General features: G+C 41.6%; 1 protein-coding gene across 1 annotated transcript in view; it reads right to left on the reverse strand.

Moving 5' to 3' along the window:
• The window catches only part of LOC134204916 (chondroadherin-like), a 63,828-nt gene that overhangs the window by 21,689 nt on the left and 29,586 nt on the right, over positions 1-12,553 (reverse strand). The window contains exon 2 of the mRNA XM_062679723.1: positions 2,043-2,528. Coding sequence (XP_062535707.1) covers positions 2,043-2,528 — 486 coding nt within the window. The remainder of the gene's footprint in view (positions 1-2,042; positions 2,529-12,553) is intronic.

The raw sequence follows: 12,553 nt of genomic DNA on the forward strand, positions 1-12,553 counted from the left end.
TTTCCTAATAACTCTTCTACAGTTGTTTCTTGCTAGCTGAAATTGCTTCACTGCCTCTTTCTTGTTAGGGTGGTCTTCGGATAATTTCTTAACTCTTCGTAACATTTTCCTCCGGTATTTCACATTCGCTCTCACTTCCTCAGACCACCAAAGATCCGAATTCTTTCCAACCTTCGCACTTGTTCGCGGTATGAACTTCTGAGCACTTGTTTTAATTATTTTTGTGAATTCTGCTACACTATTGATGTTATCACTACTCCGATCGATGAAGTCCTGAAACTATCGATGAAACTATCGTTAGATCAATTGCCCCTAAGGACCCATTGGAGGGATCGATTAGCGTTGCTTCCCCAGAGTTGATCACTATCAGCCCATTGTCTACTACAACTTCAAGCACCGTCTTTCCTCTCCCATCATTTTTCCTGGAGTCCCACGCTTCGTGGTGGGCATTCAAATCTCTCGAGCCGAATGGAGAAGACTCTTATATACCGCACAGGCCACTTCGGCCTTAGTCTGAATAAATAAATAAATAATTGTGAAGTTCTCAAATCCTCTAACTTCTGATTTGAATCAATCTTTCTCAAGACGAAAGGGTTGATTAATTGAACTGAAACAGAATTTATTTTGTCTAATCTTGTAACATAGTTACACTCGCAGGAAAAATATAAACCTGAGTTTCTTTGTCTAACGGTTTAGCTGTGATAGGAAAAATCATAGCAAATGACCAGGAACAAATGTAGGGTGACCAGCTGAATTTTAAATTGTTTATCTTAATCAAATATATATTTATTCATTCATATTTTTGTTCGGCTTCACTGCAACCTTAAACCTGAAAGCGTTTAGAGTCGTCAATGGTCCATTTTATATGCATGATTGGCTCCCTGATTGAAAACCATGAGAAACGAGCCGTCGTATGGCTGGTTTTGCTGCTAAAACCCCTCTAACACGGGTTCGCTTCTACAAGTTCACCTGGCCCAATCCATAGGTTTCGGAAGTTGTCAGAATCGCTAATAATCCATTTCATGTTCATTCCTCGCTTCATGATCGAAAACCATGAAAATAGAGTCGTCGAATGACTTCTTTGGCGCTAAAACTTAAATGTCCCCTTCTACAGGATCCCTTGGGGCAGTTGGTAAGTCCCGGAAGCGGTCAAAGTCGTCAATGGACCATTTTATATTCATACCTCGCTTCCTTATAGAAAACCATGGGGAACGAGCCGCCGAATGACCAGCTTTGGTGCTAAAACTGAAATCTCGCTTAACTTTTCAAAAGGACCTAAGTAACATTTTTTTCATGAATTAATTTGAATAGCGCAATCAATAGCTTTCATGTTGTTCTGTTGATTGCGCTATTCAAATTAATTCATGAAAAAAATGTTACTTAGGTCCTTTTGAAAAGTTAAGCGAGAAATGTCCCATTTTAGATGTTCCTAGTGGGCACCCCAGCGACTCCAGGATCTATCTTTTTGGTTGGTTTCTTATTATTTACGTATCAGGAGACATTTGGAATGTAATCATAATGGAAGATCGGCCGAAAAGCTTGATTAAATGAAAGCTAACGTGCGGGGTCATATTGACCCGAACACGTTTGGAAAGTTAACTTGCGGGGTCAGTCTCTCAAGTAGACGCGGTTTTCTAGACTCCGGTTTTCACCTTTTTCGTGTTCACGGACGAACCGATTCTTTCGAACGAAATCGATTCGTTCGAATCGTCTTTCCAATTGATTTAGCTGGCGTAAACGAGAATGCGCATCAACTTTCCTTCGAAAAGGCATTCGAATGTAAATGTAAATATGGTACACCTACACCTCTTGAGTTTTTTTCTAAGAGAAATTCCAAATTTCTTTACCAAAAATAAAGGATAATCCAGAAACAACTTTGCAATCCAGAAATTCACAACATGAATAGACAAAAACTCAATAAGTGTCACATTTTAGTACAACTGTGTTGTTACAAGAACGGCCAAAAATCATTTTAAAAATTCACCACTCTCGAAAAATCTGTGCAGCTAATCGGAACCCCCCCAAGTCGCCCATAAACTCACCATGTCCAGCGCGTTGAACGCGTCCTGTGAAATGTTGCGAATCCCGGAGGGCAGCGTCAACCGTTCGACCGAGCCCAAATTGGAGAATGCGTTCTTCTCGACCAGCACCGTCGGATTGTCGGCCAAATTGAGCAGCAGGATGCCGGCCGATCCGGCGAACGCGTACGCTTCGATGCGCAAAATTTTGTTGTGGGAAAGGGTTATTTGCGAAACGTTCTGCAGCCCGGCGAAGGCAAACGATGCCACGGTCGCCAGCGGGGTGTGCTGGATCGAGAGCTCCCGCAGCCGGGGAAGCCCACGGAAGGCAAACGGTTTTATCGTGCTGATGTTGTTCCTGTCGAGCGAGAGCTTTTTGAGTGCCTTCAGTCCCAGGAACGCGTCGCTTTTAATTATCGGAAAGATGTTCTTCTGCAGGGATAGGACTTCCACCGTCGGGGGCATGTGGGCCAGGGGGATTTCCCGCAGTGAGCCACTGTTGCACATGACCTGGGGGAGAAGAGAAAACATGTCGATTCGTTAGAGTTCGTTCTGGTTTCGGTGTGCTATGAGGCTCAGTGGAATTGGTATCGATTTCGATAGAAAATATACGATAATTGTAATCCATCCTGTTTCGGTGGGTATGGCATCGAGCGTCATATAATCTAAGTGAGTTACCCTAATTCTTCAAGGTCGATCGATTTCGAAGCGATTTTCTGAGTTTCCGCCATCCAATCTTAGAACGAAGCAAACCGAAAAATTTGACCTGCATGATGACGCCTGGCCTGGTCCTCCGGTTCGGTTACAGCTAACCTGTCTAGTCAACCCAAACACATTTTGAAGCGATTTACCCAAATTGGAAAACTTTTCACACAAAGCCTTCCGGGCTATGAGCTGGTTATCCCTCTTTAGCTTTGATCCTTCCAGTTACTCGAGGCTGGAATGGACGACCGACGCAACAACAGATGTCATAATTTGAAATGTTGATTCGGCCCCATCTAATCACGGTCCGTCCGCCCGTGCGATATTCGCATAGCAGCGTTTCCATTTCGAGATCCGTCCTCTGAGCACTCGGGCTCGGCTCTTAATGCGATGGCTCATTCTCGGAAATTTACTCCTTTTGCAATCTGGTAGTTGGCACTGGCTGAGAGAGCACTCCGAAATTGAGGCATCGAAATTAAGGAACAGACGACCCCTTCTTCACCGGTAGCCGAAGCGTGTTGAAGCATTACAACCCGGCTAGGAGGGCGAATGGGCTCTAGCCGACAACAGACGATGCTTTTCGTATTTTCCCTTCCGCTGAGACTGCGGGTAACTTTTGGATGGCCATTTGAGAAGGAATTTGACGGCAAGGAAAACAAAATTCACCTCATAAAGGGCGATAAAAAGGTTATTCGTTTTGGCTTCGACCCATTTATTATTCAGAACGAAATAACGATACCTGAGATGCGGGTCAAGCGCCTTAAGCTTTTTAGTTGTAAAAGTGGATGGAATGTCAATATTCGTAAGTCCTTTTCAGTTTTTGCTTTATCTATCGACCTATATTAAAGCTAATACAGTTTTGAAAAGGTTGCGTTGAATTCCAGCTCAACGTCTTAGCACCATCTTAGATTGTATGAAAATTTTTTTTATCTAAATCTTCTTCTGTAAAGTCACTTTGCTCTTAATTGGCTTAAAACGGATTACGGATACTCCGAACTAAACCATGGACACCGTTATATCAAATCTAAATGGACAATTAATGTGCTATCTTCCACATACTAAAAAGGGGAAAACAGTCGTGTTTGATTGTTTTGAGACAAAACTCCGTCACCCAAGTTGGTAGCAAACAAAAATAATATTTTTTCCCTTGTCTTGACATTTCTCGGATTATTTCTGTAAGTTCGTCAGATGATAATCCCACATCAGACTTCTCATGCTACTAAGGTGCAAGCCAGTGGCAAACACTCTCCGATTTCATACGCCACGTGCCAGGCCAGAAATGTTTTGTGCTCGTGTGCGCCCAGCAGAACTACGGAGGCGAGAAACTCCCTTTTCAGATGAGTATCTGTCTCGGGAGAACGCTTTTCCGGCTCCCAGCTCAGAGCACCTTTTATGGAAAAGATATGTTTCTGCTTTGGGTTCTGTTTTTTTGCGCTCTGTGACACAAACAGTTGGATTTGTTTTCAGCTACAAAAACCTGGCGCCTATCAAGAGTGCAACGTGAGAAGTCTGAAGTGCCTACACACCTCGCCCGTCCCAGGAGCTGTGGGCTTTGGCGCTTGGTGAATGTTTCACATGCAGACAGCCTACCTACGTCTACATCCTTGTTGGGTCGGGCCGTCATCATTGCCAGGTTTGATGTTGTTAGTGAGACTTTTTTTTTACTCCCAGAGTTTGCAAAAGCACTCGGTCGGTTACCCCTGGGAGTGATTGTTTAATTTTTCGCAAATTTTAAAATGGAAATTGCTCGTATGGAAGTGGAAACGATAAAATGTTCAGTGCTCGTTGTTTCCCATTTCTGAGTCGTAGCCACTTTACAGAAATATGAAAAGAATGAATCCTTGAAGTATATTTTCAGAGCCACAGATAGTTTCAAGTCAAGAAGACAAGAAGATAGTTTTACTGTTGAGGTGAAAGTCAGCACTAGAAAAGGTTGTGATCGTCATCAAACATCTTTTTTATTTCAGGCGACCAAATGAAAGAATCGTGGGTGTTTTGATCAATTTCGCATGAAAGACAGTCATGGAAGGATGATACACGGGAGAATAGTGACTATTCGATAAATCAATCATACTCCTTTAATTCACCGAATAATACACACAAAATAAAACAGATGTTGGACACTTTCATGCCCTGTCACGGAACAAATATTTTTTGAGATGTTTGTAACATGCCATTTATCCTTCGGGTTTCTATAGATATTGAAAGGGGCAGATATGTAAGCATCGCCTGACACCTCTCATTAAAAATGATAAATTACAGTACTGGTCAAAATACGTCGAATAAAAATCATTTGAAAAAAAAAACATGGCATTATATAGTTCTTATAGACAGGGGAATGCGGGCCATTCAAAAATCTCAAATAACGTATTGGAAGTAGCCAATGCATTGGATTGATTTGCGTTCCAACTTAAGTTTTATCCTTTGCCGCAGCTTGTTTGATTTGCAACTGATAGTTTGAAACTTTTATAAGTCGTAATCATACGTTTCGGCCCAGTTTACGATTTCAAATTGTAAAATCCACCGTTCTCTTGTTTTTCGACCGATTTGCATGAAATTTGGAGGGAAGATGCATTAAACCCTATATTTTTGTGTAGATGTATTGATTTGGTGATTGGGTCCCTGGGTACGGTTTTATCGAGGGGGTCCCCTGGGTCAAATGGGGTCAAAAATAGGTCAACTTCCTTTTAATCGTAGATAACAAGTAGTAAATGCTCTCAATAATGATGCAATCGTTTTTATTCATCATTTTGCAATAGTGGGAATGGAAACTGCACGTTTGGACCTCCAAAATCCGGTTACAGATGTTACGGGAACCTGGTTCCCCCAGGGAAGTGGTCACTTTTTGAGTTGTTTTGAAACCCAGCTTGCGACACATCAAACTTCATGATTTTGCAACACAAGTACAATAGGAGACATTTGCAAAACATCTGACCACATTGGCCACTTCCGGAAGTTCCCTGGGAACCTGATGCCCTCAGGGAAGTGGTCACTTTCTGATTGATTCCTAAACCCAGCTTGCGACACCTCGAACTTCATGATTTAGCAACGCAAATACAATAGAAGACATTTGCAGAACATCTGACCACATTGGCCACTCCCGGAGGTTCCCTGGGAACCTGATGCCCCAAGGGAAGTGGTCATTTTTTGATTGATTCTGAAACCCAGCTTGCGACACATCGAATTTCATGATTTTGCAACGCAAATACAATAGGAGACATTTGCAGAACATATGACCAGATTGGCCACTTCGGGATGTTCCCTGGGAACCCTGCCCTGCCCTGCCCCAAGAGAAGTGGTCACTTTTTGAGTTGGTCTGAACCCCAGCTTGCGACACATAAAACTTCATGATTTTGCAACACAAATACAAAAGGAGGCATTTGCAGAGCATCTGTGCACATTCGCCACTTCCGGAGGTTCCCTGGGAACCTGGTTTCTTTAGGGAAGTGGTCACTTTGTAAGTGGTTCTGAAACCCAGCTTTCGACACATCGACGCACATCATGATTTAAAAAGACAGGGTCACCGTCTTTGACCAGAGGTCGCACAGACTGAACACTTAACATCTAGCATTAGACAACGGACAGGACATTCACACAACACCCAGTGGACCAGTGGAGAACTTTTCGCTTTACGAAAAGTTTTCTCCTTACTGGGGCGGGAATCGAACCCACACTCCACAGCACATGCGTCTAGACGATTGACGTCGCTAACCGCACGGCCACGAAGCCCATTTAGCAACGCAAATACAATTTAAGACATTTGCAGAACATCTGACCACATTGGCCACTTCCGGAGGTTCCGTGGGAACCTGATGCCCCAAGGGAAGTGGTCACTTTTTGATTGATTCTGAAATCCAGCTTGTGACACATCGAACTTCATGATTTTGCAACGCAAATACAATAGGAGACATTTAAAAAACTTTTGAGCGCATTGGCCACTTCCGGAGGTTCCCTGGGAACCTGGTGCCCTCAGGAAAGTGGTAATTTTGTAAGTGGTTCTGAAACCCAGCTTTCGACACATCGAATTCCACGATTCTGCAACGCAAATACAATAGAAGACATTTGCAGAAAATCTGGGCACATAGGTCACTTCCGGGGTTCCCTGGGAACCTTATGACCCCTGGGAAGTGGCCGTTTAATTGGTTCTGAAAAACAGCTTGCGACACATCAAACTGAAAGATTTTGTTTTCTCCAAATAATCTACATTGGAGCATTCTTTTCTGCACCGAACTGGGAATTTCATCCAGCTTTGTTCAACATGGTCTTGCTGTTTAGCCGCGCATCTTATCTCACGGCTAAGGAAGGCCCCAAAATATCATACAGCGTATTTACCCTTAAAAATTAGTGGCCAATGTATCTAGATGCGTAAGTATCTTTCGTTGAATCTGTGTTACAAAACCATGATATTTGATGTATTGCTAGATAGCTTTCAATACCACCTAACAATATCCACTTACCTGTGGCGAAGCCACGGAAGGGAAGTTTTGGAAGAGACAAAATTTTCGGAAGAAATTTTTATTTTCGAACCCTCTCAAACAATATTTTTTTCAGAACAGGCCCCCCCCCCTAAACAATTTTCTAGCTGCGCTTTGCACCAGGTTTCATGAGGAACTTGATATGTCGCAAGCTGGAGTACCATAAAAAAGTAATCACTTTTCCGGCTGCACAGGCATCTCGCGAAGCGAATTGGTCTTGCTGTTCTGCTTATGTTGTCTATTGTATTCGTGTTGCAAAATCATGTATGATATATTGCAAGCAGATTTTCTGGGGGGGGGGAGGCGGGTTTTACAAAATCATCAAGTTGGATGTGTCGCAAGCTGGGTTTCATAACCCCCCCAGGTTGTGAAATGCAGTATGTTTACAGGAAACCTCCGCAATAGGTCATTGTACCCAGATACTCTGCCAATGTCTTCTATTGTATTTGTATTGCAAAATCAGAAAATTTTATATGTTGTGAACTGGGTTTCAGAAACATTCAAAAAGCGACCACTTCCCTGAGAGCTACAGCTTCCCAGGGAACCTCCGGAAGTGGCCAATGTGTCCAGATGCTCTGTAAATGGCTCTAATGTCTATAAATGTCTATTTGTAATGAAAAGAGCTGAAGTTTGATGTGTCACAAGCTGGGTATCAAATCGACTCAAAAAGTGGGAACTTTCCTTGGGGCATCATGTTTTCAGGGAACCTTCCGAAGTGGACATTGTGAAAAGATGCTGAGAAAATGTCTTCCATTGTATTTGTGTTGCAAAATCATGAAGTTTGATGTGTCGCAAGCTGGGTTTCAGAACCACTCAAAAAGTGACCACTTCTCTTGGGGCATCAGGTTCCCAGGGAACCTCCGGAAGTGGTCAACGTGATCTGATGTTCTGCAAATGTCTTCTATTTTACTTACGTTGCACAACCATGGAGTTCGATGTGTCGAAAGCTGGGTTTAAGAACCACTTATAAAGTGACCACTTCCCTGAGGGCATCAGGTTCCCAGGGAACCTCCGAAAGTGGCCAATGCGCTCAGATGCTCTGCAAATGTCTCATATTGTATTTGTGTTGCAAAATCATGAAGTTTGATGTGTCGCAAGCTGGGTTTCAGATCCACTCAAAAAGTGACCACTTCCCTTGGGGCACCAGGTTCCCAGGGAACCTCCGGAAGTGGCTAATGTGCTCAGATGCTCTGCGAATGTCTTCTATTATATTTGTGTTACAAAATCATGAAGTTTGATGTGTCGCAAGCTGGGATTCAGAAGCAATCAAAAATGACCACTTCCTTAGGGGAACCAGGCTCCCGAAACATCTGTAACCGGATTTTTGAGGTCCAAACGTGCAGTTTTCATTCCCACTATTGCAAAATGACGAATAAAAACGATTACAGCATTATAAAGAGCATTCACTACTAGTTATCTTTTATTAAAAGGAAGCTGACCTATTTTTGACCCCATTTGACCCAGGGGACCCCTCGATAAAACCGTCCCCAAGGACCCAATCACCAAATGAATACATTCACACAAAAATATAGGGTTTAATGCATCTTTCCTCCAAATTTCATGCAAATCGGTCAAAAAACAAGAGAACGGTGGATTTTACAATTTGAAATCGTAGCCCGGGCCGAAACGGGTTAAAGGGGAAGGGTCGTTTGGCCGAAACCCATTCGTCCCAAACCTATTTGGCCGAATGCTACTAGTCCGAACCATGAGGCCGAAACCCATCTCGGGTTGTTTGGGTTGTTTGGCCGAAAGGGTCATTTGGTCGGAAGGGTCGTTTGGGCCAATGACCCTTTCGGCCAAATGACTTTCGGCCTAGTAGCATTCGGGCGAACGGTATTCGGCTAAATGACCCTTCCCCCATTAAATGGCGCATTGATTGAACATGTGAGGTTAACGGTTCCGGGTTAAAATTAAATCTCCATGATGTTTGTTGAGTGACCATTTGGGACATTGTATTTTTGGTAGAAAGTTGTAACAACTCTTAACCATTTTGTAAGGAAAATATATTGCATTTGAATCAATTTGAAACCATAATACCTAGTCATCGAGAATTTTTTTTGTAAATTTAGATTGATTCCCAGGTAACCAGTAAGCATTATATAAAGCATTTAAGTGGCATTATATGCGCCTTTACTGCAAAACATTAAATGCCAATAAGCCCTGTAGTCGCCTTTAATGCTATTTCAATGCAGGTTTTGGCCCAATATATGGCTGCTTAAATGCTCAATCCTACTTTATCGATAAAGTAGAAATTTTGCTGAATAGCATTTATTCAGCATCCGCAATGCTGAATTAATGCTTAATTTTTAAAACAAGATAAAAAGTTTTTTAATGGCATTTTTTTTCTAATTCTTGTTTTTACATAGTTTTTTTTTCATATTATATCGTTATTGTATTTTCATATTTGAAATGGAACATAATTTTTTAACTTTCTTCGAGCGGGATTCGAACTCGCGGCTCTTGCCATTCGACGCTGTAGTTGTCATCGACCTTACCTGCTGGCCCATAAGAGAGAGATGGTACTGAGAATAATTTTGCCCAACATAAACAAAATCCCCTTCAGGAACATTGAAAATAAATCTAACTCATCTCAGAAGCAACCGTCACAAACGTCATACCCAGTTGCAATGGAACAGCTACAGTAGTGCTGCTCTAATGCATCCATCGAAATTAGTGCAATGGAATAATAAAATGTAGCTAAACTATGTAATAAGTGATAGGGTCAGGTTTACGACAAGTACTCCTGTCAATGGTCGGAATAGAAAAAAACATTCTGCACGTACCGATTTCTATTTTCAAATGTAAGTTCATTGGACAAATAGTCCCCGCTATATGGTTCCATATTGGAAAACGATTGACGTATGAACACTAAAGGCCTTGAAGTGGCACTAATGTAGCTGTTCCATTGCACTTAACGAAAAACAACATTGTTCATTCAAAATGCTATTTTAAGACTATGCCTCTCATGATTGCTTTGAGAATGCTTATTCAGAACAGCCAGGTTTTCGAAATGCTTATATACAGCATGGAGCATATGCAATGCCAGTATAATGCTACTATAGTGCTTACTTTAATGCTTATTGGTTACCTGTGTTCTAACCGTTTTTTTTATTTAGAACACATTGGAAGCGTAGTGTAGTGCAAATATGCAGCATGACCAAAGTCCACCATATTATTTAATTATCAAACATTACCGTTACGCTGGGATATGGATACTCTGAAGTAGTGCGTAACGGTGTAAATCCGGTCATATCGCCAGACTTGGTACAACACTGAAGCTGACAATATGACGTCCCTAACCCCGAATCCCAAAGGTGTCAGGCGATCCGTGCCGGGGGGTGAAACAATTAGCCAGACATTTTATGGAGCCTGTAATGCTGAGTAGACAGCTTTTCGTGGTGCATTACGGAGTGCTCTAGTTCTTACTATTCTTGTTAATATTTATGAGTGATGGTCGGAAGAGTATGGAATGACTATAATTTGCTTTTAGATGGCCCCACCTCTTGGATGCAATCAATGGAGAAAATTGTAAAAACGTAACTCAATCTTAGGCTGGTTTCGAAGCCGACGACATGAAACACCATGCTGATCAATAAGAAAAAAAAAAGCGGATACGAATTTGGTGGATCTGTTGAACCCTCTGACTGTTTAGAGCTTTGAATAAAAGTGTGATTCCGAAATGCCAAACGCAATGAAATTAGATTGCTGTTCAAAAACGAATTCGGAACTCATAAAAAGAAGCAAAAATATGTCCAATGCATGTTCAAAATCAGTATTATCCCACTTATTGTTGAAGTCGAAACTGAATGAGGGGCGCGTCTTTGAGAGTTGGTGTAAACGATTTCTCGAACGGTATAAATAGCGGTACTTCAATCTAAAGGGGCCTCACATAAGGTTATATGATTAAAAACTCAAAGGTGCAGCCCATTTAGGTTGTACGCAAAGGTAACGTTGAACAACGTAACTGTATGTAATGTACAGGTTTTCGACTTTTCTGTTCGATGGGACCAAAGCAATCGTTTTTCAAGCCCAGGGAAAATTTGTTTATTTATTTCATAACAATTGTCATCTGACATCTGTTGTCTCAATGACTATAAGGGTAAAAGGGTAAAAATTATCGTTATCTAATCATTATATAAACATACACATAACACATCAATCATAATACACATGAAATACATCACTATAATAAAACTGAACTAAGTAATCTATGGTGTTGTAGTGTCAATTTGTGTCACGAAAGTATGCTGTAAAAACTCGCTGTAGAGTAGCTGGCGATAGATTAAAATCAAAGAGATGGAACACTTCGTTGAAACTGGACGACATATATCGAACTGGATCATGCTGACCATAACGACTGTTTCGAGTACCAAGTTGAATGAAATCCCTCCTCCTCAGCGGACGCATAGGAGCGTAAAAAATCATCCTGTTAAGTATTGCTGGAGAGTCAAAAGCACCATTCAGGATTTTCGCTACGAACATGGCCTGTGCCACACGGCGTCGAACATCTAAGGTATCCAGTCCAAGCAACCGACAGCGGTTTTCATACGGAGTGAAATGTTGGTCATCACGCCAAGGGAGATTGCGCAATGCAAAGCGCACGAACTTTTTTTGCACAGATTCGATCCTCGAAATCCAAGTGGTTTGGTAAGGGCACCAGACAGTGACAGCAAATTCCAAAATTGATCGTACAAGCGCACAAAATAGTGATCGCAGGCAATAAGGGCCACGGAATCCTTTGGCGATTTTCATTATAAAGCCAAGTTGTCGGTTTGCCTTAGAAACAAGGGTGTCTCACTGCTAACAATCGCAGCGAATTTCAATCGAAATAAATTCGATTCAAAGCGAATGGCATTCGTAGCCACTGCTTGATCAATTTTGCAACACACCTTCTGTTACTCTGAACTGTATTTTTTGTCCAAGCAAGCGTGGTTTTATATGTAAGTTACCAATGACATCAAGTTGTTTATTTTTCTATCAACAAGAAAATGGACATGATTTCTGATTTGATTTTATTTATTATTTATTATTTCAGATTGTAAACTAACCCTTGCCGAGATGACTCACAAGGAAACAGCGGAAAAAAAACTTTGGGAATTGCATTACGCTCAGCAATATTAACAAAAACTAAACTATGTTGTATCCCGTTGTCTACATATGTGTTATTCTATTGACCTCGAACTTTGATTTGAATAATTACAGCACAACTTTCATATTCGTATGCCTGTAAAAGACTTTATTGATATGCTGTGGTCCTATGAAGAAATACTTGGATGTTCATGTTCTTAACTCCTATTAGATACCCGAGGATATATTGTTCATTTCCGGGCTTCTGCACTTCCTACCACAACGTCTATG

The sequence above is a fragment of the Armigeres subalbatus genome, unplaced genomic scaffold, assembly GCF_024139115.2.
Source record: "Armigeres subalbatus isolate Guangzhou_Male unplaced genomic scaffold, GZ_Asu_2 Contig956, whole genome shotgun sequence".
NCBI lineage: Eukaryota > Metazoa > Arthropoda > Insecta > Diptera > Culicidae > Armigeres > Armigeres subalbatus.